This window comes from Tiliqua scincoides, chromosome 5 (genome assembly GCF_035046505.1).
Source record: "Tiliqua scincoides isolate rTilSci1 chromosome 5, rTilSci1.hap2, whole genome shotgun sequence".
Lineage (NCBI taxonomy): Eukaryota > Metazoa > Chordata > Lepidosauria > Squamata > Scincidae > Tiliqua > Tiliqua scincoides.
The window spans coordinates 99,192,437-99,218,997 of record NC_089825.1 but is presented as its reverse complement, the minus strand read 5'-3'; the positions used below and the strand labels follow the sequence as shown (position 1 = coordinate 99,218,997).

At 44.7% G+C, this 26,561-nt stretch overlaps 1 protein-coding gene across 1 annotated transcript; it reads right to left on the bottom strand.

Annotated features, from left to right (window-relative positions):
• Positions 1-1,035: 1,035 nt before the first annotated feature.
• LOC136652561 (vomeronasal type-2 receptor 26-like) lies at positions 1,036-6,432 on the bottom strand. The gene is made up of 4 exons (XM_066629498.1): positions 5,647-6,432; positions 4,734-4,946; positions 2,300-2,426; positions 1,036-1,940 (listed from the first exon to the last, which is right to left on the bottom strand). The coding sequence occupies exons 1-4, from the start codon at positions 6,430-6,432 to the stop codon at positions 1,036-1,038; spliced, it is 2,031 nt and encodes a 676-aa protein (XP_066485595.1).
• Positions 6,433-26,561: the final 20,129 nt, after the last annotated feature.

Below are 26,561 nucleotides of genomic sequence, written 5' to 3'. Positions count from 1 at the left end.
AATGGGGGAAAGAGAACTTTACCCCTCCACCAAGAACCCCCCACAGCAGACATTGGCAATCAAAAGGGGGGTGGGGGGCTGCTGCTGCAGCACTATGGGGGTTGGTGCAGAGTGACACGGGACAAAATGGTGCCAGGCTGTACTAGCTCTCTGCGACACGCGGCCAGCCCAAAATGGCCATCGCCCCCAACCCAATCACCCCACCGGGCTCCCCAGTAGCCGGCGAGGCCAAAAAGAGGCCACTGCCGCATCCCCGCATGGAGGTGCTCTCCCCCGTCAAACGCTGCGGGTTGGCTTCCCACCATGAGAGCCAGCTGCCCGGCGCGGACCCAGGGAAACCTCTGCTGCCACCACCCGTAAGGCACGCAGAGCCTGCAGCCCCCAGACGCAGCGCTGGGAGTGTGGTGTGCAGAGCGCGCAGCTCCGACCCCCGAGAGGCTCCCGCTGCCTGAGGGCAGAGGCGGGAGCTTGGAAGAGCAGCTCTCGGAGCTCCAAGCCCCATCGTGGGCAGCCTCTCCTCTGCTCCTGGAAAAGCGTCCGCTCAGGTCGCTTACCAGGAACGGACAGAGCTAACCCCAGCACATGCGTGCTGGAGGAGCTCCTCCGTCCCACCCCTTTTGGCTAGCCAGCCAATCAGCTGGCAGCAAAGACCTGCTGCCGGCTGACAGGTGGTGGGACAGGTGGCCAGGGAGGCGTGCTAGCAGTTCTTCTCTTAGTGGATGGAAACCTTTGGGTTCTTTAGGTGACCCTGTGCTGCCTCAGTATCATGCTTTTATATGAAGCTTCTATTTCCTTGTTTCAACATTTTGACTTCTGTGTTGTGTCTTTATCCTGCGTTATTAACATTATCCTTGGATAGCTACCAAAGAGATGCAACTATTGCTTCTGAAATGATTTCTCATACCACCGTGTACATTCCGTATCAAAGAATCTGGACTGAGTTAAAAATGTGATCTGCTGTGCTCTAGTATTGTTGCTGTGTGGAAACATAGAGAGAGAAAAACATGCAAAAGAACTATCATCTAGGAATCAGATTTAACTACTCTTTTTCTCTGTTAGCAGCTGCTTGGAGTTGAGAGCTGGTTTTAGAACAATTACATAGCATTTAGGGAGAAAAATGCAAATCAGGAGGCCAGTGTTGGAGGCCAAGATGGCAAAGACCTCCACGGCCACCACGTCTTTCCCATTGCTGCTCAGGTAAGCAGGAATGAAGGAGATCCACACACTGCAGAAGACCAGCATGCTGAAGGTGATGAATTTGGCTTCATTGAAAGTATCTGGCAGTTTTCGGGCAAGGAAAGCGACTGTGAAGCTGGTGAGGGCCAGAAAACCAACGTAGCCCAGGACAGAATAGAGCATGATGATCGACGCTTCATTACACTCCACTATGATTTGATCAGTCTGGGAGTGCAGGTCAACATCTGGAAATGGAGGAGAGGTGGACAGCCATGCAGTGCAGATCCCCACTTGAATGAGGGAACAGGAAAGGACAATGGAGTGGGCCACTTTTTTCCCCAGCCATTTCCTCATCCTGTTCCCTGGCTGGGTGGCCATGAAGGCCAGCACCACAGTGATGGTTTTTGCCAAAACAGAAGAAATTGCCACAGAGAAACTGATGCCAAAAGCTGATTGTCGGAGAAGGCAGGACACCTTTCCAGGTTTGCCGATGAAGAGCAGTGAGGATAGATAGCAAAGCAGGATGGAGGTGAGAAGAATACAGGTGAGGTTTTGATTGTTGGCTTTGACAATGGGAGTGTTCCAGTTCTTTAAAAAGATCAGTATCACCAAAACTGTCATTGTTGTAAAGGGCAAAGCGATGGAAACAAAACTGATTCCTAAGGGCTCATAGTAAGTTAAGAAGGTCATGCGTTTGGGGATACATTGATCTTGGTTCTTGTTTGGGTACTGATCTTCTGGGCATATCACACAATGAACTGCATCTGAAGAGGACAGAGAGAGTGTTACTAACTCTATTAAGTCTTAAGAATGATGGGATGATGGAAGCATATGTTGGACAAGAATTCCTCATTTTCCTTTTGAGCACTTCATTGCTTAGGGACGGGGAAAGATCAAATGCAGCAAGGGATAGGCCTCTTTGGCATTAATGTGATGGAATGCCTCTGAAGTCTTTCAAAGTGCCTCCCTTGTTGCAGTTGTAATCAGTGTTCCCTTTAAGAAGCAGTGCATCCTAAATTAAGTGTTTGGAGAAGACCAGGCCAATACAAAGGCATATGTTATGGTTTTAGGGTGGACTAATATTTGCAGATATTTCCTGGAAAATCTGTGCACTGCCACTTACCTGTCTGGTTAGACATCATATCATCAGGACAAGGAGTACAATCATAGCAACAAATTGCTTCCCCCTCTCGAACCGCCTTGCTGTGTCCAACACGGCAGCTCTCAACACAAGTTGAACAAGGCAGATTCTAAGAACAAAGAATGGGGAGAAATGCTGAAGCCAACGTTGGATGCCCAGCAGCATGACCATCCTTCCCTTTCAGTGCACTTCACCTTATCGAGAGCAGCTCACTGGACCACCAACAGATTACTCCCCTGCTGCAAGTGACCTCTTGAAGACTCCTGTTCTATTGGATTTCAGGGAGAGTTCTATTCTCCCATTTCAGTAGAGAGGTTTCTTTTTCCTACTGAGGCTCCAAAGAGCTCAGGGCAGAGCCAAATGAAACAGGAAATACGTCAGTATTTGGTTTTATTCCCAAAGGGCCCTTAGCTATCAGAAAACTTAGCATGCTTTTTTTTCATCAGGGGACTGGCCCATCGCACTGGCATTCCTGGCCCCTGTGCTGCCCCAGGCCAGGACCACAGAATGCTGCTCACCCCAGTGGTTGCTACCTCTTACCATCACATCCAGGAGGCACGTGGCCTCCTCTGGCCTTCCGGAGGCCTTCAAGTGTTTTTAAACTTCACTTCCAGTTTTTGTCAGAAAGCCAGAAGTGACCGTTTGCAGGGTTTTGAAGAAGGCCTTGTGCCACCATCCCAGTTCCCAGAAGGACTTCAGAGCGCAGCCGAAAATGGTGATTGGGAGATGTGGATGGTGGTGGGGTGTGAATGGCAGCTAAGTTTGGTTCAGGATTGATTAGGTCGGTCAGGTGTGTCCCCATTCACTTCACTTCATTTTAAGCTTATTAAACTTGATGCTACCATGGTATGCATGTTGGGAAATGTGGCAGATCTGACATGTGCAACCTCCACAGCCCCCAGAATGCCTCCGGAGGTCACCCAAAAGCAGTGATGAGGGGGCATGGATGGCAGCAGGGGTGAGGATGGTGGCATGGGGGCTGGCCAGCTCTGAGGGGTGGCGCCCCATGGCATTTTACCTCCTCCCCAGGTACGCCAGTGCCCAATAGCAATTAGATTCTGAAGGGGTAACGTCTAAGCATTAAAAATAGGGACATAAGTAGAAGCTCTTTTAATGTCCCCCACTATGACCATCCTTCTTTCTCCAGTAGGCTTCAGCTTGTTAAAACTTGTACATGGGACACAAACTTGAGGTCGGACCCACCTCAAAACCTATTTGATATTTATGTCAATGTTTATCTCAATATAGGTATTTGGTTAATCAACATACATGCTATGTGCCTTGCAAATATGTTTAAAATAGTTTTATTCTGTGTTTTATTTATTTTAACCCCAAAACCCTCTTTTTAGAGTGACAATCAATTGGGACCCACAAGAAGTGATGTCATTAACCTGGAAGTGATCTTATGGCTTCTAGTGACATCATCAAGCAGGAATATTTTTAACTCCCACATACAACAAAATTAGAGTAAATAAGTAAATTAAAAGATTACAGATTGACTTAAAATAAAGAACAACCCCCCAAGCAGTTGCCAATCAGTTTTTAAAAAATGCCCCACACACTGAAAAGATTGCAATCCTATTCACACTTACCTGGGTGTTATCCCCATTGACTATCATTGTTAAAAGCATGTACATTATAGCCTATTAGAAGTGCAGATCGGTAACATTTCCACAAATGCAGTCACATGCATCTAATATATTAAAAATAAAATACACCTTGAAATGAATGGAGGCCCACCAGCAATAGGCTCGTGACCCACCTAGGGGTCCTGACCCACAGTTTGAGGATTCAATTCAACACAGTGAGACTTACTTTTGAGTATGCAGGCATAGGATTGCTCTGTAAGGATACAATCCTATGGTCACCCTGCACTACCAGAACTCACATTCCAGCATTACAGGACACTTTCTGGCAGCACAAGAGCCGGGCCTCTGTTGCGTGCTGTCAGGCCAATGCCACAAATGGTGAGCAGCGCAGACTGCACAGCTGTGGCTTCAGGAGTCTCTACCAACCCAAGTAACTTGTCATCAGGGGTGGGCCATGGGCAGAGAGGAAGAGTAATGGTGCAATTCAGGGGAGGAACCAGGGTATGTCAGGGAAGGAAAGAGTTGATCTGATGGTAGTCATGCCTTTCGGATCGTATTCCCTATTTTTCAACCTGCTCCACTGTCTGGGTCTCTTTGGGCTTATACCAATTAAATGGCTGGCATAGGTACAAGGAGACCCATAAGCTGTCAGGGGGCCTAAGCAGAGGTAAGAGGAAAATATGTTCCCTTACATCTCAAAGGCCTCTCAGTCATTCCTGCACCATAGCATGCTGTGCATGTCTCCAGGAATGTTCAGATGCTCAGGAATGCTTGGTGTAGGTAAAATCATGTTCCCAGGCAACCTTGCTGAAGGATTTTAGCCCTACCTGCTGAAATCTGCTATTCCACACAATGGCATCATCGTGGATGGAAAACTCTTGACTTGGAGACATCTTTCCAACTTGAATCTTAAGGAAGGATTGATTAGGGAAAGTAACCCAGTTAATGACATCAAGTCCAGATGATAATCCCTCATCAGCAAACCAGACTTCATGGCCAGCACCATTGTTAAAGTGGACATTTTTCAGAAAAGAGTGCATCTAGATTGGACAAAAATGGAAAACAGAAAACAGCTGATAGCTTCATATTGTACACTGTATTAACAAACCCCTCATCAAAATAAAGGTACCTGTAAATCTAAGATGTACAAGTTATAAGTTTCAATAACATTTTATTCATTCATTAAAAACAGATTAGGCTTGGCAGATCTTCCTCATCTTCATCTCCTCTCAGCTAACTATCATATCCAACATTTCCTTATGTATGGGCCCAATCCAATTCAACTATCTAGTACTGATGCCAATGGGGCATGCACTACATCCTGCAGTGTGGGGGTAGTCACAGGGGCTATAAAGCAACTGCTTTGGTGCTTGAAAGCTGGATGGGTTGAGCCCTCCTGAAGTTTTTCATTTGTTCCTCTACTTAATAGCTTTCAGGGAGCTTTATGTTAACAATACTTATTGTTAACATAAATATTTATATTCCACCTTTTTTCATTTTGCAACTTAAAGAATTGCATCTGGGATACCCAGTTTGTCTGTCTTCAAAGTCCTGCAAGATCCAGATCTGCTTAGCTTCTGCAGTGTTTCCAGCCCATGTGCCCAGGGACATGATTTCACCCACACCACCCATTCCACCCACATCAATTTAATTTGGAAGAAATTTTCATTCTGCTCAGTAGCAAGTTTCTTCCTATTAGCAGTATCATACATAACTATATCAATACAGTGAGGAATATACCTGCCAAGGTTCAATGTTCAACATTTTGAATGTGCCTCTGTTCAGCTTTGTTTTTGCCCTGCACTTATATATGGCATTTAAAGCATGCGCTACAGCATAGAGAGCATTGTAAATGCGGTAGCTCTGATCGCTCATCTCCATCTCAAACAGAGACTGAGGCAGGCTCTCCAGTTTCTCCTCTCCTGTACAGTGTTTACAATTTTTAAATTTCCCATCCTGGCAACACCTGAATGTATATTTGTAGAAAAAGCAGAGAAAACGTGTGAGTGACTTATCAGGCTTTAGAGTCTGAAGGAAGTCCTGGAATCCTGGCACGGGCCTTGTAGAGGTTGTGAAAGACAAAGTCCCATGGAATGTTTTTGCACAGAAGCCCTCAATGTCAATAGGGCTGGTGATATCCCATTGAGGTGGTGTGATCCAAACCTTCCCTATATGAGGTCTATGTATAAATTCAGCAAAATACAATAAGAAGGCCAGTGCTACCAGAGTCTGAGAGTCCCCATTGACAACAACAACGTTGGCTGTAGTGGATAAAAGTGTGGAGTTTATACTGAATATATTTTTCAAGAATGCATTTTGAGTGGGATCCAATTTAAGATCCTTGTCAATGACAGTCCTTTCTACGAAGGCAACACAAATGCTCTTCTGGGCCAGCAATGGGGTCAGCCTCTGCAGGAAGCCTTCTCCACTCTCATCGTCTGAAACAAGGAGACCAATCCATGTCCATTGGAAATGCAGTAGTAGCTGGACTATTCCGGTGTACAGAGTACCTTCCCTTATTGCCATCCAGTATATAAAAGGAAAATTATTTCTTGTGACTGGTATCTCATATGTTCCATAGGTAATCTAACAGGGGGAAACATGGCTCATAACAGGTTTGAAAATTAACCACTGTTTTCCATACCAAAGTGTTTATTACACTCCAGACTTTTGCTTATCGTTGATACTCTAACTCAGTGGTTCTCACACATTTAACACTGGGACCCACATTTTAGAATGAGAATCTGTCTGGACCCACCGGATGTGATGTCATGATTGGACGTGACATCATCAAGCAGGAAATTTTTTAACGATCCTAGGCTGCAATTCTACCCACACTTACAAGTAAGTCCCATTCACAATCATTGTTAAAACATTACACATATTAGCTTGTTAAAAGCTTGTTAAATGGTTCCCAAATGCAGTCACATACCATGGTAGCATCAAGTCTAATATATTAAATATGAAATATTGAAATGAATGGGGACCCACCTGAAATGGGTTTGCAACCCACCTAGTGGGCCCCGACCCACAGTTTGAGAAACACTGCTCTAAGTATACTGAACATTGTATCTTTGTAGACATTCCCATCAATAAAATATAGTAAGTCTGCAATCCTATACATGCTTTCCTGGGAGGAAGCCCCAAAGGACACAATGAGACTTACTTCTGAGTAGTCATGCATAGGGTTGTGCTCCAAATGAGTTACAACACATTTCCTTTCACCATGTCCACAAGCCATCACTTAATGTCCTGAAATAGGTAATGTATTTGATTCAGACCAAGCTATTGTTTTGCCGAGCTTCAAGTTTCCATTTTTTAAAAGATTAAAATCACCTCTATGGTTTGTATCCCCAGAATATGAGACATGACTAAGCAATATCGAAATCAGTGTGACAAGATTGATGTGCTTAAGCTTAAGGACAGTGTCTATAATGGACTGCATTTATGACACATTTTCTGGGGATACAAACCTGTGTGCTATACATTGAAAAGCATATTTAGGGCAGGAGGTCTGGCTCAGAGGTAGAGCTGCTGCTTTGTATGCCTGAAGATCTGGGGACACCAGTTCAAAACAACCAGAAGTTTCTGGGAGCTCTCGACATGTTGATAACGAATTGACCATCAGTGGCAGGGAGGAGTTGCTGTCAAGTTGCATTGGAGGCGAAGCAGCCAGAGGGAGGCCAGACTGGGAAGGAATTCAGCTGTAATGAGGCTTTCTATGAAAGATCAGAACTATTCTATTATAAAGGTTCCTACAGGGTTTGGAAAACCTTGCTATGCAAACCACCTTGAATTAAAGTCTGAGGAGAAATCTGATGTCCAAGAAAGGCGGTATATAAACACTATTATTATTATTATTATTATTATTATTATTATTATTATTATTATTATTATTATTATTATTATTATTATATTCACTTCAAAATGACAACACAGCTGATAATGATCATATACACAAAGAAACCACAACATTTATCAGCTGGTAAATCCTCATCCACATGGACATCTGCCTGACATCTAGGTGTAGATGAGGTACCGACAAATCGCTCCAAAAAGGAAGTGTAGTGCAGAACAATGAGGGTCCAAATAATGAAGAGACTTTAAAATTCTGGAAATACATCTGGGAGAACCCAGTTGAACAAAAGAAAGATGCTTCCTGGATTAAGGATGTTAACAAGAACAACAGCGAGAAACAAATGGATAATGTAATTACAGAGCAAATGGTAAAACAACATGCAAAGACTGTTAAAAACTGGAGCGCACCTGGACCAGATGAAGGACATGGGTTCTGGCTGGAATACTTGAGTAGTCTCCATCACCGCATTGCAGTGCAATTCAATAACGTGCTCCAAAATGCAGCTACTGAAGACTGGATGAGAAAAGGGCAAACCTTTTTGATCCTGAAAGATGTGGAAAAAGGCAATGTGCCCAGCAACTATCGCCCTATTACCTGCCTTCCAACTACCTTCAGGCTTCTCACAAAAATCGTGGCAACTTTGAGATACAACCACCTGATGCTACATTCTCTCTACCCAACCGAGCAAAAAGGCAACTTTAAGAAGTTCAGAGGCACAAAAGACCAACTGCTGACTGATAAAGTGATCGTGAAAAACTGTAAACGACGACAAACGAAACCCAGAATGGCCTGAATTGATTACAAGAAGGCCTTTGACTCCTTGCCTCACAGCAGGATCAACACCTGCCTGGAAAATTACGGAATCAGTGAAAACATCCAAAAATTCATAAAACAGAGTATGAAAAAGTGGACTACTATTTTATTGGTTAATGGAGAAGAAATAGGCCAAGTCAACATCAAGAGAGGAATTTTTCAGGGTGATTCATTGTCACCCCTGTTGTTTAACATTGCTCTTATTTCTCTTTTGGATATTTTGAGCTCAGCAGGACTGGGCCATAACATATCAGTGCAGGCAGGCAAAATAAGTCACTTTCTGTATATGGACGACTTGAAATTATATGCCAGAAGCCCTGTTGAACTCAAGTCCTTGTTGACTACACTGCAGATCTTCAGTACAGACATACAGATGAATTTTGGACTTGATAAATATGCAATATTGTCATTGCAGCGTGGGAAAGTACAACAGCTGGAAGGTATCGAACTCACCAACGGTGACATAATGAAAGTGCTTGCACATGATGGCCAGAACAAATATTTTGGCATACTTGAATGCAACAATATACTGCACTTAAGAGTAAAAAATGTGACCCAGCAACAGTACTTAATGAGAGTACAAAACGTGCTTAAATCAAAACTGAACACTGGGAACATCACAAAGGCAATAAACACCTGGGTCATTCCAGTGATTAGGTATTCAACTGGCATAGTTGAATGGACCCAAAATGAACTTGAGAGTCTTGACCAAAAATCCGGTAAACTGATGAACGTTTACCATCCTAGAAGTTTTGTTGACCGACTGTACCTACCGAGGAAGATCGGAGGCCGGGGGCTTTTGCAAGTACAACAAACAGTAGAAGAAGTAAAGTGAGGTCTGAATGACTATAACTTGAGAAGCTTGGAAAAGTTGATAAAAGCAGTTCAGTTGGAAAATCTGATGAAAGTTACAGAAAGCAAAGAGGAGTACAGAAAGCAATAATAAGAAAAATGGGTCAATAGCTGGAGAGAAAAGCCATTACACGGATAATTCATTAAAGGTATAGAAGGCAAGAGCAATAACAGCTTGAGTTGGGCATGGTTAAGAACAGGTACCATCAAGAAGGAGACTGAAGGACTGATTCTAGCCACACAAGATCAGGCTCTGCAAATGAATGTAACAAAGACAAAAATACAAGGCACCAGTGATGATAGTAAATGTCATTTATGCAAAAAATGAGATGAAACAATCAATCATCTTGTTTGCGAATGTCCCAAAATAGCCAACACCAATTACAAAGAACGGCACAATAATGTGGCCAAATTAGTTCACTGGGTCTTATGTAAAAGGTACAACATACCTGCGTCAGAAAAGCCCTGGCAACACCAGGTACAAAGGGTAGTAGAAAATGAAGAGGTCAAAATCCTGCAGGACTTTCTGATACAGACTGACAGACACGTGGAGGCCAATACTCCAGATATTGCCATCATAGAAGCCAGGCATGTGTTAATCATCGATGTGGCCATTCCTGGCGACTTGCGAATTTTGGAGAAAGAACAGGAGAAAGTATCCAAATACCATGACCTGTGCATAGAATTGACATGTATCTGAAAGAAGCATGTAAAAGTGCCAATAGTAATTGGTGCACTAGGAACAATATCAACACAATTTAACGAGTACTTTGCGCATCCAGATGCCCCGGCAATAACATCAGTTGAATTACACAAGACCGCCATTATTGGCAAGGCCTCCATCCTTCATCAGTACCTCATCTACACCTAGACGTCAGGCAGATGTTCGTGTGGATGAGGATTTACCAGCTGATTATTATTATTATTATTATTATTATTATTATTATTATTATTATTATTATTATTATTATTATTATTATTATTATTATTAAGAGCTTGAGGTCTGTCTGGCCACATCTGGGTTGCTGGTCAGTCATTTTATGCCCTCCTGCACAACTGAGTTCTCAAGGACATCCTCAAATGGTTATCTCTTCTGAATAAGTGAAGAGCAGTTTTATGCCACTCATTCATGCATCTCAATGTTCATACCTGTGGAAACTTGTAGTGGCTAAGAATGTTGGCCATTTGGATCACATACTCTACCGTGAATCCCCCAATGATGGACAAGACATCACCTTTCTTATCACACTTGTAATTGGGCATATCCCTTTGCTGTTTGAAGAGTAGGTTCAGGATAGACTTGTATGTGACCATTCCTTTAAAAAAGTTGTCATAGATTTTAAAACCCAGGGTCACGTTGGGCAAGAAGGTGGGATTTCGATTAATCTCATGATTAGCAAAAAGGAAGGCCAGGGCATGCTGATAATGTTTATATTCTATTCTGAAATCAGATTGAGATTGAGGCAGAGATAAAGTCTAGCTGTTTGTCATGTGCACCACATAAACATTTATTTATTTTAGAGATTTTTATCCCGCCTTTCTATTCAATGAACATAAGAACATAAGAACAGCCCCACTGGATCAGGCCATAGGCCCATCTAGTCCAGCTTCCTGTATCTCACAGCGGCCCAACAAATGCCTCAGGGTGAACACAAGACAACAAGATACTTGCATATTTAAAATCAGGAGGTTGCACGTATGCATCATGGCTTGTAACTTGCAATGAAGACTACTAAAGGTGGCTCTCAATAAAGATCACATCAAAAAAATTAAATATACATATATAAAAAACATTAAAAAACCATAAAACACAATAAAAACCTGGATCCCAAATTAAAATCCATTTTAAAAGTGCCATGCCCCCTGGTGTCACCATAAAAGGCCTCCCTAAATAAAAAGGTCTTAAGCCCCCACTGCAATAACTCTAAAGAGGGAGCTGTTCTCAATTCCAGGGGTTTAACAGTAGTACTACCCACAATGGCATTTCCTTGAGCACTGTTTTGCTACAGTGTTCTTCATCCTGGGCATGACTGACAGCTATTGTCAATCAGAGCAGTGTATTCTGGCCAGTCATTCTCAGGTACTTGTCTCATCAAGAGCAATGTCTTTTTTAGTGCTGGTTTGCACAGCACTCAATTTTAGGGGACAATGACACCCACACTATTGGATATATGCTTGTACAGTGAAAAACACATCCCAAGGACAATGAGAAGAGGAATCAAAACTAAAGAGGTGTAAGGAAGAGGGGTGCAGGAATGGAGTTGTTCATCCGAGCAGAACAAAAATGATTACGTAAGGAAACATTTCTTCCTTTGTCCTGAAGTAAGTCTTAACTGCCACAATGGATCTACTGAGACCTGTGCCTGTGATTTTGCTGGTGCAAGTCCAAGTGGATATATCTACGTAGTCTGTGGCCAGGAAAGGGGCTAGGATAGAAACACAGCTGCTTTCAATGCTCTCTGCTCCCTTCCTGGCCATGGCACAGCTCCATCCCCAGACTGTTCTTCCCAACAAGCTGCACCTGTTGAAATTCCATCCCAGTGCAGTCATTTGTTCCTCGGTCTTCATGTTTCAAATAGAGTGATGGCTACCAAACACAAAATAACTTACATGGCATTGCCTTCCTTCATTGTTGGTAGTCTCTGAAAATTGACTGCAGTGTATGCAGGACGTATAAGAGAGAGGACCCCGCCAATGACAGCATCTCCTAGCCTAGTATCACCATAGCTTCCTTCAAATTCACATTCACTGGGCACATTCTCCCAACAGACAAGAGAAGGGAGAAGCAGCAGCAAGAACAGCAAAAACAACCACATGGCTGCTAAAGCATGTCTAACCCAGCTGCATCTGAACTTCTGCATCCTGAACTACAGTTCCAGCTACAATGATATCTCTATGGCAGGTGCCTTGAAAGAACCTCACTCAGGAGCCACATGGAAGCAGCATGTGTGGTCACAGAGTTTCCTCCTGAAATGTTTGGCTGGTGTGGCAAGCTAAAGAAGAGACGCCTGATCAATCTCTGTTCCACCTTTGAGCACTGACACAGTTCAGAATAAATCCATCTCCTTTTGAAATATGGATGTATTTCTTACCGACTACCCAAAGAAGGAAATTACAGTACTGGATAATTACAGAGTACCTAAACACCTCCCTGATCATTCTTGTGAAATGAATAACATACATGTTTACGAAGATCAAACAGTATGTAATTTTGGGAAGGGCAGTCTGAACTGGGATCATGGCGAGATGTGAGATGTGTGTTGCCTTTGCTGTGATTCCAGTTCAGATTTCACCCCTCATTACAGATCAGCTACGCTATGGTAAATAAAACTGAAAAGGGAATGCTACGTATTCGACCTCTTGCAGATGGAACCCGAGCCAGTCCCAAAGGTGGGTGAACCTCTGAGGGACCAAGAGTTAGTTCGCCATAGGAAGATAGATAGGAACTGGACCAACTGGCTGAATGGGTTTGTGATACATGCATCAGTGATGCTGCAAATGTTCCCCCTTAAGGTTACAGCCTTGTTCAAGTATCTTGACATAATCCTTCGTGCTTTTTGTAATTATTCAGGGCCCTCTTGGCTTTCTTATGACCAGCACTTTAGACTGAGGGCATCTCATGACCCCACCCTCAATTGGAAGGTTCCCCAATGGAAGTTGTGGTCACAGCTGGTCGTGCCTTCAAAGTCAGCCATGGGTGACCATTTGGACAGTGGCTATCTCATTGCCCACAACAGGTATGATCAGGTTAGGGCACCTAGTGGTGTGCAGGGGGTTCAATACCCGCGCACCTGTTTTGAATTTAACTCTTCCGGTAGGTGTAGCTGGGTTAACTGCAACTTCCTGCACATGTGCATCCAATGCAGGGTAAAGCATGCCACCTGCCCCAAGCTCGGGTGGTCACGCCCTGGATCAAGGGGCACCTTCTCCAGTGGAAGGAGAGGCAGAGGCCCTGCACCTGCTGCTTCGGGAAAGGGGGCCAACGCTGATTATGATTTCTACATTGCTTGCTTTATTGATTGATTACCCCAACAGGTCGGCCACTCAATATTTAGCCACTGGTTTTTATCAAGGTTTCAGAATTCCGGCACCGCCTCCACTCTGCCAAACTTGGGCGAAGAATCTTCACTCTGTCTGTGGTATTGAGGAGATAGTTCGGAATAAAATTCAGAAGGAAGTGGGGGCAGGTCGAGTGGCCAACCCATTTCTTAATTTTCCCTTGCCTAACTTGCGGGTTTCTCCCTTGGGCGTGGTCCCCAAGAAGGCCCCTGGTGAATTTCGTTTCATTCACCACCTTTCATGCCCCAGGGGTGATTTTGTCAACAATGGGATCCCCCATGAGCTGTGTTCTGTGAGATATACTTCTTTGTACCAAGCCATAACCCTTTTGTGCAAATGTGGCCCAGCAGCTTTAATGGCGAAGGCGGACATTCAGTCCACCTTCCGCCTCTTGCCAGTCCACCCAGTTGATTTTTGCCAATTGGGTTTCCATTTCGAGGGTGCATTTTACATGGACAGAGCACTGCCAATAGACTGTTCAGTTTCATGTGCAGCCTTTGAAAGTTTTAGTACTTTCCTCCAGTGGGCAGTACAATCCAGAGTTTGGTCTGGATTTACCGCCCACTATCTTGATGATTTTCTTTTTATGGACCATGCTGGATCCAGTCTCTGCCGCGACACCTTGGCTGGCTTTATTTCCCTGTGTGAGGATCTGGGGATCCCTTTGGCTCACGATAAAACTGAGGGCCCCACCACATATCTCACTTTCCTTGGTGTGGAATTGGATATGGTCCAACTTGAAAGTATTGTGCAGCTATTGAGAACTGCCATTTCATCCCATAAGCTTACACTCTGGGAGTTGCAGTCTCTGGTTGGGCACTTAAATTTTACATGTAGGGTAGTTTCACCTGGCCTGGCTTTTTTGAGGCGCCTCTGTGACGCAATGGCAAGTTTGAAGTGCCCCTACGATCGGCTTAGGGTTACAGCTGAAATGAGGGAGGACATGCATTTATGGCTCGAGTTTATGGAGCATTTTAATGGAGTTTACCTTCAGATGGAGCAAAGGCTTTTAGAAACGGAGCTCCAGATCCAGTCTGATGCTGCAGGTGGCCTTGACTTTGGGGTTTATTTCCGGGGCCGCTGGTGCGCTGCACCCTGGCCGGCATCTTGGAAGACCAATGGCATTTGTAGGGACTTGACTTTTTTAGAACTATTCCCTATCGTAGTTGCAGTATTTTTATGGGCACCAGAATTTGCTAATTCTGCTGTGAAATGCTGGTGCAACAATCAGGCAGTGGTGCAAATAGTGAACAGTCAGACCTCCAAATCTCCCCAAGTCATGCGTTTGTTGAGGGTTTTTGTTCTACACTGCCTGCGTAATAACACCTTGTTTACTGCTAGACATGTGCCCAGGGTCCAGAACAGTGTTGCCGATGTGCTCTCTCATTTTCAGGAGGAGCGTTTTCGGCAGCTGGCCCCAGAAGCTTCCCTGGACCCAGAGCCCATTCCCCCCTGGCTGTGGAACCTTGGCTCACCAGGGCCCAGGGGGTAATATGGTCTCCATTAGCATCATACACGAGGGCCAGTTATCACTCTAAAATACATGAGTTTATGGACTTCTGTCTAGATTCTGGCCTGCCCTTCACCGGCTCCATAGCACCCAAGACAGTCATGCAATTTCTACTGGCGCTTAGCAAACACAACCTGTCAGCTCGGTCAATGACAGTCTACCTGGCTGCAATTTCCTTTCAAACGATGGCGGCTGGTTTTCCCAACCCAACAGATAACCTCAGAAAAAGAAAAATGCTGGAAGTGATCAGAAAAGCAGTCCCAACCCCTGTAGACAAGCGCAAGCCCATTTCTCTTACCATCCCTCATGGGCTCTGTGCCGAGTTTGGGCTGATCTGTTCTTCCCAGTACGAGGTTGGCCTTTTTCGCATCATTACATTGGTGTTCTTTTGGGGGGCTTTCCGTCCCAGCAAGATTTTAACACAGGCCAGAGAAGTTCAAAATTATAGAGCCCTCCAGTGAGATGAGTGCATGATGGAGAGGGACTCTTTTCACCCCACCTGGCCCGGGCCCACTTTTTCGCCACAGCGATTTTTTCCCATTAACTGTTGCGCAGTTTAGAGTTGTTTTCCAGAGGGCCATTAGGTGTATGGGCCTCGCTCCGGGTGAGTATAGTCTGCATTCCTTTCGAATTGGTGCTGCCCCGGCAGCAGTCCAGCTAAGCCTCCCGGTTGCGGCCATTCAGAGGATTGGTAGGTGGTGCTCTGGGGCTTTCAAGTATTACGTGAGGTGAGGCTGCCCGGCATTGTTCAGAGTTTTGTGTCCTGTGAGCATGGTTTGGGACCCTTCTGACCCTCAAGGGGTGTCTCGGTGGCATTGTGCCTTCCTGGGGGTCGTGTGGCTCTGTTTTGTTTTGGGATTCCTAGTTGGTCTTCTGGTTTTTGCCCTGAGGGGAGTTTGGGCATTTTGCTGGTTATTGATCTGTTTTTCTCTTAACTTGGCAGGTCCTCAGTGGCTGACCCCAGTACAGGTCCTCATCTGCGGACATCTGTGGGCATCGTTTTTTGTGCCAGGAAGCACGCCTTGTCCACCAGCTATTGCTCGCAGCTGGGATTTAGCAGTTTTGCCAATGTCGGCTAGGCAGCCTGAAGAGGCATGCACTGGGGACAATTCCTGCCCATGGTTTGTCAGTTGGTCCTTTCACACCCTCCTCCTCAAGTAATCTTGGTCCATTTAGGCGAGAATGACCTGGGCCAGAGGACCTCTAAGGCTTTGAGGCTCCAGGCCCATAGGGACTTTATAACATTGCAGGGTTGGTTCCCAGGAGTTGTTATTCTTTGGTCGAACCTGTTGCCCCATAGGGTGTGGCATGGTGCTAGGAGTGTTAGGAGGATTGATGTGACCAGAAAGCGCATCAATGATAACCTGGGGAGGGTTGTTGCGAGTTTGGGCTGGTTATCCGGTGGGATTGCCCTGCCCTCTTTTGTAGCGACGGTGTTCACCTTTCTTCTCAGGGCTATGATTTGTTATTAGCAGATTGGCAGCAGGGCCTGCGTAGCCTATTTTTGGATGGGGAGAGGAGGGACAAGCAATAGGCTGTCCCTCCCTGTGGCGTGATGCGTCTGCGGCTGGGTAGGTTGGGCAACTCGGTGTCCATCCAGGGCAGCAAGGTCAAGGGAGCGAGCCAGAACCGCCCACATGATGCCTAGCCAGCTCAAAGAGGAAGGCTGGCAAACCCCCCTGACTGGTCTGGCTACGCTTGCATGGTTTTCCCAGCGAGCCAGCTGGCCAGCTCCCTTGCCCCCTTTGAGGGGGAACATAGACAGGCTGTACCCATTCGATCGACTGGTGGCAGCCCGAGTCAGTTGGTTTGCCCTTGAGCCCCAGGGGAGGTAGACGGCTAGGTCCGTTTCCCCCAATTTTAGGTCCCTGCATGCCGGGGGGCTAGCCTCCTGGCCCCATCTAGCCCTGCTGCTCTTTTGTGTTGTTGTTGTTAATAAACAACAACCATCTAGCCCTGCTGCTCTTTTGTGTTGTTGTTGTTAACTAAGTGGCCCTAGTTCAACCCAAGAAACCTCAGCCTGGCGTCTTATTTGGGGGGTCACGGGTAAATGAATATATTGGAGATGGAACTTATATGAATAAATGGAGGTTTCATGATAGCTCAAGGCCTATAAAAGACACTGCACAAAGCAAGGCTGGCCTTTGCTGCTGCTTCACAGATGTAAAATAGCAAGCAGCGGAGGAAGCCCTTAGCCTGCAACTCATGCAAGAGGTCAAACAGTAGGCCCTTCCACTGAAAGTAGTCACATCGGGTCAGCATAGGCTCCAACAAGTCTCTGGAAGGCCAGAGGCTCACTGGAGACTGTGGACTATCCGTGGGCTGGATTGGGGGTCCCTAAGGGCCACAAATGGCCTCCGGGCCAGGGTTTGGACAACCCTTTTTTATAGGATGGAAACCATTGGGTTCTTTTGGTCACCTGTGCTGCCTTAGCATCATGCCTTTAATATGAACTTGGTATTTCCTTGTTTCCACATTTTGACTTATGGGTTGTATCTTGCATTATTAACATTATCCATGGATAGCTACCCAGGAGGTGCAATTATTGCTTCTGAAATGATTTCTCACCCCACCATGTGAAATCTAAAGAATCAGGACGATTAAAAATGTGATATGCTGTGATCCAGTATTCATACTGTATCCAGAGAGAAAAACATCCAAAAAGAACTATAATCTTAGAATCCGATTTAATTACTTCTTTTCTCTGTTAGCAGCTGCTTGGAGTTAAGATCTGGTTTGAGAACAATAACATAGCATTTAGGGATAAATATGCAAATCAGGAGGCCAGAGTTGGAGGTCAAAATGGCAAAGACCTCCGTGGCAACAATGTCATTCCCCTTGGTGCTCAGGTAAGCAGAAATGAAGGAGATCCACACACTGCAGAAGACCAGCATGCTGAAGGTGATGAATTTGGCTTCATTGAAAGTATCTGGCAGTTTTCGAGCAAGGAAAGCGACTGTGAAGCTGGTGAGGGCCAGAAAACCAACGTAGCACAGGACAGAATAGAGCATGATGATCGACCCTTCATTACACTCCACTATGATGTGCTCAGTCTGGGAGTGCAGGTCAACATCTGGAAACGGAGGAGAGGTGGACAGCCATATAGTGCAAATCCCCACCTGAATTAGGGAACAGGAAAGGACAATGAAGTGGGCCACTTTTTTCCCCAGCCATTTCCTCATCCTGTTCCCTGGCTGGGTGGCCATGAAGGCCAGGACCACAGTGACGGTTTTTGCCAAAACACAAGAAATAGCCACAGAGGAAATGATGCCAAAAGCCAGTTGTCGGAGAAGGCAGGACACCTTTCCAGGTTTGCCGATGAAGAGCAGTGAGGATAGATAGCAAAGCAGGATGCAGCTGACAAGAGTGCAGGTGAGGTTTTGATTGTTGGCTTTGACAATGGGTGTGTCCCAGTTCCTTAGAAAGATCAGTATCACCAAAACTGTCATAGCTGTAAAGGAAAAAGTGATGGAAACCAAACTGATTCCTAAGGGCTCATAGTAAGTTAAGAAGGTCATGCGTTTGGGGATACATTGATCTTGGTTCTTGTTTGGGTACTGATCTTCTGGGCATATGACACAATGAACTGCATCTGAAGAGGACAAAGAGAGTCTCAGTAAATGTATTAAGTCATAAGAATGATGGGAGGTTGGAAGCAAATGATGGACAAGAATTCCTCATTTCCCTTTTTATCACTTCATTGCTTAGGGACGGGGAAAGACCAAATGCAGCAAGGGATAGGCTTCTTTGGCATTAATGTGATGGAATGCCTCTGAAGTCTTTCAAGGTGCCTCCCTTGTTGCAGTTGCAATTAGTGTTCCCTTTAAGAAGCAGTGCATCCTAAATTAAGTGTTTGGAGAAGAGCAGGCCAATACAAAGGCATATGTTATGGTTTTAAGGTGGACTAATATTTGCAGATATTTCCTGGAAAATCTGTTCACTGCCACTTACCTGTCTGGTTAGACATCAGATCATCAGGACACAGAGTACAATCATAGCAACAGATTGCTTTCCCTTCTCGAACAGTCTTGCTGTGTCCAACACGGCAGCTCTCAACACAAGTTGAACGAGGCAGATTCTAAGAGCAAAGAATGAGGAGAAATGCTGAAGCGAACGTTGGATGCCCACCTGCATGACCATCCTTCCCTTTCAGTGCACTTCACCTTATCGAGAGCAGCTCACCTGACCAGCAACAGATTACTCCCCTGCTGCGAGTGACCTCTTGAAGACTCCTGTTCTATTGGATTTCAGGGAGAGTTCTATTCTCCCATTTCGGTAGAGAGGTTTCTTTTTCCTACTGAGGCTCAAAAGAGTTCAGGGCAGAGCTAAATGAAACAGGAAATACGTCAGTATTTGGTTTTATTCCCAAAGGGCCCTTTGGTATCAGAAAACTTAGCATGCTTTTATTTCATCAGGGAACTGGCCCATTGCACTGGCATTCCTGGCCCCTGTGCTGCCCCAGGCCAGGACCACAGAATGCTGCCCCGCCCGCACCAGTTTCCATCCCTTACCATCGTGTCAAGGTTGCACGTGGTCTCCTCTGGAGGTCTTAAGTATGTTGGGGAAATGTTTCAGATCTGTACTTTTAACAGGCTACTATGTAGACACTTTTAACAGTGATAGTCAATTGGTCTTACTTGAGGAAAGTGTGGATAGATTTATAGCTTCTAGGATGTTTGGGAAAAATAGAACAGAAAGATATTAACTTTAGGTTTATGTATTAATTGTTTGTTTCCTACAAGACTTGTACAGTACCAGCTGTGACTGTAAGGCTGAAATTCTATGTACACTTTGCTGGCAGTAAGCCCAATTCAACATAGTGAGACTTATTTCTGAGTAGTCAGGTATACGATTGCGCTGCAGGGGTAAAATCCTTTGGTCACCCTGCACTAACAGGACTCACATTCCAGCATTGCAGGACACTTTCTGGCTGCCACAAATGGAGACTCAAGTAAGTTGTTGGCAGGGTTGGGTATTGGGCAGAGAGGAGGAGTAATAGTGCACTTCAGGGGAGGAACTGGGGTCGGTCAGGGAGGGGAGGGGTTGATCTGGTGGGAGTCATGCATGTTGAATCCTATCCCCTCGTTTTCAAGCTTCCTCACCCTCTGGATCTCCTCAGGCTTATACCAGTTATAGAGCTGGCATAGGTACAAGGGGTCATAGGTACATAGGCTGTCAGGGGGCCTATACAGAGGTTAGGGGAAAGTATGCTCCTTTACATCTCAAAGGCCTCTCAATCCTGCCCCCACCATAGCAAGCAGTGCATGCCTCCAGGAATGTTCTCATGTTCAGGAATGTTCCCAAGCAAATGAAGAGGTCACCTTGCTGAAGGATTTTAGCCCTACCTGCTGAAATCTGCTATTCCACACAATGGCCTCGTCATGGATGGTAAACTCTTGACTTGGAGAAATCTTTCCAGCTGGGATCTTAAGGAAGGATTGATTGGGGAAAGTGACCCAGTTGATGACATCAAGTCCAGAAGACGGTTCCTGATTGGCAAACCAGAGTTCATGGCCAGCACCATTGTTAAAGTGGACATTCTTCAAAAAAGAATGCACCTAGATTGGAAAAAAATAGAAAACAGGTGATAGCTTCAATGCATATTGCGCACTGTATTATCAATCCCCTGATCAGAAATGGCACCTGTAAACCTGAGATGTACAAGTTAAAAGAACTTTTTTCTTTTATTAAAAACTATTAGAATATGCTTGGCAGATCTTCCTCATCTTCCTCTCCTCTCAGCTCACCATCATAGCCAACATTTCCACATCTATGGGCCCAATCCAAACTTTGCAGCACTGATGCAACTATGCCAATGGGGGCTGCTCTGCATCCTGCAGTGTGGGGGTAGTCACAATTGTTCCTTTTCTTAGGGCTATGGTGCAGCTCATTGGTGCTGGAAACTTGGCTAGGATTGGGCCCAGTGAAGTATTCAATTTGTTCCTCTACTCAAAGGTTTCCAGGGAGCTTTGTGGATGCTTTCACAATTAAAATTAAAATTTCAGGGATGTGCGGTTCGGGGCGGCAGGTGTGGTAAAACTGCCCTGTCATTGTCCTTGGAAAAGCACCGCAGTTGCTCTGCCTGCTTACATCTGAGGAGGCTGTCCTTGCCCCTGCTTTCTCAGGTGTAAAGAGAGCCTCCTCAGGTGTAAGTAGGCGGGACATCTGTGGCACTTTTCCATGGGCTACAAAGGGGCAGTTCTGTCTCACCCGCGACCTGAATCACACGTTCCTGTTTTATTCAACTTTTCTTACATTTCGGAACTTAAGGCTTCAACCCTATGCAATTTCCTAGGAGTCAACACCATTGAACACAATGGACTTACATCTGAGTAGACAAGCATAGGCTTGGGCTATAAAGGAATGTGCATGAGGAATCCAAGAGGTCTGTCAAAAAAGTCCAGCAAGGTTCAGATCTGCTTAGCTTTAGTAATATGCCCCCTCCCCCAATGTGCCTGGGAACATGATTTCACCCACACCACCCACTCAATCCACAGCAAGTTTACATAGAAGTGATTTCCACTGTGCTCCAATTATCTTCCTAGTAAGTGTGCTTGGGATTGCACCATACATAACTGTTTCAATACAGTGAGGAATATACCTGCCACGGTTCAATGTTCAAAGGATTGCATGTGTCTCTGTTCAGCATTGATTTTGGCCTGGATGTGTATATAGCATTTAAGGCATGTGCTGCAGCATAGAGACCATTTTAAATACGGTAGCTCACATCACTCATCTCCATCTCATATGCAGTCTGAGGCAGGCTCTCCAGTTTCTCCTCTCCGGTACATTGTTGTGAATATATTGGTATGTATGAATAATACCATCATGTTATATATCATTGGAAAGGTAATTTAATGCAGAATGCAATGAAACAAAATGGCATTGGAATATCTGCATTCTATCAAAAGTTATGGCCAATTGACCAGAAAATAAAAACAACTGCCTTATGGATTCTCTCTCGGCCGGTGCAGCTGCTCTTTTAGAGTGCTCTGGCTTTAACTTATAATATTTGTTTTATCCTCCTACTTCCGTCTTTTTTTTTTTCTTATCCTTTTTTGTTATTGTTATTTTATAGTATACTCTTTGTTTTTATAAGTTTAGTGTGATATTGAGCAGCTTTGAGCTAATATACAGCTTGGTAAAGTTCCTGAAGGCCACAATGCCGATAGCTTCTTCTAAGAAAAAGCCGACAGTGCCAACAGCCTCCACAATGAAAAGACGGAGAACCAGCCCGGTGCCGAGTGGGACTGATAAGAAGGGTGCCAAAAGGAAAAAAAAGAATTCAAACAATGCGGTAAAGATCACTCCTTCCATTGAGCCCTTTCTTTTACAGAAAAAATTACCTGTCTTGCCCACAAATTCCAAACAACACCCGGAGGCTACAGATGTTACCCCCCTCTGCTCGTCCTCCTTGGATTTATCAGCAGTCTGTTTATCTGCCCCTGATAAGGAAGACATTATCCAGAATACAGGCTCTGTGCTGTTAGGTGGAGCTCAGGCAAGCTTGGATGTCAGCATTCCCTCTGTGGTGCAATTAAAATTCTTTGGAGATGCCTGCTTAATCTCTGCTCAGACCCTCCGAACAATCTACGAACGGTTTGATGAACTCGAAGGACATTTGCAAACTGTTTTACAGGCATTGCAGCATTTGGAAAATAAAATCCAAACTGGCAGCAACCTCCAGCTATGCCAGCCCAGCTCTCTCCCAGTGCCACTTTCCCCTTTAAGAGCAAAGCTTAACAACAATATACAATTGGAGAGGGGAAGCCTAATATCCTCTGGTTGCAATACGCACTTGAGATTAACTCCTTCAGCTGTGGTTCTTAATATTCCATATGGAGATGCCTTTCTGTGGTCTTTCAAGCCCAGGATGGTTAAGGCTCTGTCCCAATTGCTGAAGGCACAAGTGGATTTGTCTGCACTGCGGGAATCTTTCTTTTTGCCCTCCAGGAACTATACCAAAAGGCTCTATTTGGCTTTTAATTCAGAAGCAGTACCTAATCTTATTTTTAATGCTAGAACACGTTTTAATATAACCATCCAGAGAACTTTTATACAGTCTGGAAGTCCAGCGCTTCTTAAATTCAAATCCCACAAGCCGTTTACTCCAAATAAGAGTCTGCCCCTTGGTTCTCGAACAAATGTTTCTCCCAGAACCCTTCCACGCAGTCCAGTGCATGGTGTCAACCGAACCCCATTGGTAGCGGATCTTGCAGGTGCAGGCACCATGCCTAAGAAGTGTCAGCAGGCGAAGTCCTCTTCTTGTTCCCAAACGGTCTCCCCGATCCACTCCCTTCGTGTTGGTCCAAGAACGCTTCCCTGGGATAACCCTCCCTCAGCCTTAATCTCGTCGACTTTAGCCAAACCTCTGACGCCTAACGTAGTCGAAAGGCCATTATTTTCGCTTCCCTTGTCCAACTCAATTTCTGACAATCTATCCAATTCTATGGGCTTGAATTTACAACCAGAAACGACCAGTGCGCATTTTATTAGTAACCAGGATGTGCCAGGCGACTTTAATATGTTTTCTATGAAGGTAGATTCAGCTGGAAGTGGCATTGATTCTGCAATAATTAATTCTGGCCGACCTTTTAATTGCCTTGCTACGTCCTCACTGATTTCTAATCTTTCTCAACCGTGACTAAGGCAACTTCCGGCTGACTGTTGTTCCCCTCATAGTTTTGGCGTCGCTGCACATTTACCCAATCAGGTTAAGCTGATCTCTTGAAATATTGCAGGTTGGAAACGGAAGTGCTCTGATAAGGAATTTCTATCCTATTTAACATCTTTTGACATTATTCTCTTGCAAGAAACGTGGTCAATAGAACCAATTCTTTTTGATGATTACCAAACTTTCCATCTACCAGCTCATAGACCCAACAAGAAGGGCCACGCTCAAGCGGGTCTGGCAATTCTAATTAACCCGCTCCTGCCAGCGACCCTTGTGGAGGCATCGGAAAACCTATGCAATTTACTAATCGTCAAACTGATTGTTCAACAGCGGACCTTTCTCGTTTTCAATGTCTATCTACCCCCATGCCAAAATAGATCGCAGCGGGAGCAAGCTTGGAACTTCCTCTCAGAACAATGCAATGCAGCGTGCAGTATCTCCCCTAACGCTACAGTAATTCTTGGTGCTGATTTTAACTCAAGAGTTGGGGATGGTATTGAGATTTTTCACAAGATGGCTTGTGAGGACTGTGAACCTTTTATTTCTACTCATGGACACTTAGTGAGGCGTTCTAAAGACACTTGTTTTAACGATGCCGGGTATTTTCTGGCAAATTTTAGCCTCCAGTTTAATTTGATTTGGCTTAACGGTTTATGTAACTTCTCTGGGGCTTCAGAATTTACTTATATTTCCCCAGTAGGTACGAGTGTTATTGACTATGTTTTAATTTCAGCCTCTTTTTTGCCCCTTGTTTCCACTTTTAAAGTTGATGATTTTAAATTGAGCGACCATCTCCCGTTATGTACTGCTTTTAACATAGACTCACCTCGCAGTGTTTCCCCAACGTGCGCTAGGGAAAGCTATACCCGATTGGCAAAAATAAGATGGAACGATTCCACTCTTTTTGAAATCCAAATGCTATTGAATAATTCAAATGGTAAGATTCTGAGGGATTTTGTTTTGACTCTAACAGAGCCAGTATCTGTAGTGTCTGCCTTTGAATCTCTAATGAATTATATTTATGTAAATATTGTTCATCCAATGGTCGAGGTCAAAGGCAGGCCCAGTATTGACAAATTAGGATGGTATGACCAGGACTGCAGACGAGCCAAGACCCATGCCAGGGAGTGTTTTGGGAATTTTAGAGCTAGTAATTTGAAGGAAGATTTAAAAATCTACTTCACTGCCACTGCCTCCCTTAAGGAATTGATCCAGTATAAGCGGCATGAGTTCATTAAAAAGTCCTGGGGAAGATTGATCCAAGCTACAATTAGTAACAACCACAAGTTATTCTGGGAGATTGTTTCTAGAGCCTCCAATGAAGCTACGGGTAAGCCTAATTCAATCTCCACCTATACTTGGCGCCAACACTTCTCGGACTTGTTTTATGATCCGGCAGCTGCCTGTAGTGGGGGCTTAGAGATTTCTTTTTCTAACTTTGAGGCTTGGCCCGATGTATCCGAAGAGGAAATTCTTGATCTAATCGTAGCCCTAAAGCCAGGCAAGGCTCCGGGGCCTGATGCCATTCCTATCACTTGGCTTAAAGAAGACCCATCGTTTTGGACTTCTATTCTGGCCCCGCTCTTTTCATCTATTAATGCCTCTGGCCGATTTCCCAAAGTTTGACTTAAAGCCATTGTGATCCCTATTTTCAAAAAAGGCGACTCTAGTAAACCGGACAATTACAGACCTATTAGTTTAATTTCTGTAATTGGTAAGTTGTATGCAAAACTCCTTCTCCAGCGCCTCAGCCAATGGATTACCAATTTTAACATCATGGGTATAGAACAAATTGGCTTTAGGCAGGGGCAATCCACTTTGGACCATGCCCTCACTCTTTACCATCTAGCACATAAGTACTCCATTCAAATGAAATCTAAGCTATTTGTAGCATTTCTGGACCTCAAGGGGGCTTTTGATAATGTGAACAGAAACCTCCTCTGGGCTAAACTAGCTCATATTTAGTTTAGACCCTAAATTGCTAGACCCTAAATTGCTCGCTCTTATTTGGGGCTTATATTCTAACACATCTGCCCAAGTCAGATATACAGCAGAAGGGAATTGTACTGATGAATTTCCTACCAACAAGGGGGTGAAGCAAGGGTGTGTGCTCGCTCCCACTTTGTTTAATCTTTTTTTAAATGACTTGGCTCCTTCTCTGGCTACTGTTGATGGTCATCCTCCCAGATTGAGGGACTTGCAGGTACCAATTCTACTCTACGCCGACGATGCGGTTATTTTATCTCGCTCTCGTCTGGGACTAAAACGTTTAATCAGGAAGTGTATTGAATTTTTCTGCTCCAACAAGCTACAAATTAATTATGTCAAATCAAAAATTATGGTCTTCAGTAGGTCCTGGAGACCAAGTGAGTGGAGATTCAATGGTCAAATTATAGAACAGGTTAAAACATTTAAATATTTGGGCATTTTATTCTCGCATAATTTAGCATGGACGCGCCATTGCTACATGGCTCGTTCTATTGCTAAAGCCTCTTCGCAAGCCATCATTAGTTTCTTTCATAGTAAAGGAGGTTTGTACATTCCGGCGGCGCTGAAGGCTTTTAATGCGAAGTGCTCTGCCCAAGTTTTATACGGGGTGCCGATTTGGATTAAGGCATTTAATAACTCACTGGAGCAGATGCAATCAGCCTTTTTAAGAAGTATACTAGGCCTGCCCCGGTGTGTGTCCTATGAGGTGCTCTGTATTGAATCAGGCCAAATTCATCTCGAAACACTGGCATGGATTAGAACAACCAAATTTTGGCTAAAAATTCTCTATAATACTGATCCTAACACTCTCCTATATCACCTCCTTGATGACCCATATTTCTCAGATAAACCTTGGAGCACAAAAATAAAGCAACTGGGAGTTGAGCCTGACCTCCTTG

Coding starts and splice junctions, on each gene's coding strand:
- LOC136652561 (XM_066629498.1), bottom strand. CDS start 6,432: ATGGCAATAAGGGAAGGTACTCTGTACACCGGAATAGTCCAGCTACTA. Junction 2,427..4,733: donor GGAATAGCAGATTTCAGCAG/GTAGGGCTAAAA, acceptor CTTTGTTCTTAG/AATCTGCCTTGTTCAACTTG. Junction 1,941..2,299: donor TATGATGTCTAACCAGACAG/GTAAGTGGCAGT, acceptor TGTCCTCTTCAG/ATGCAGTTCATTGTGTGATA.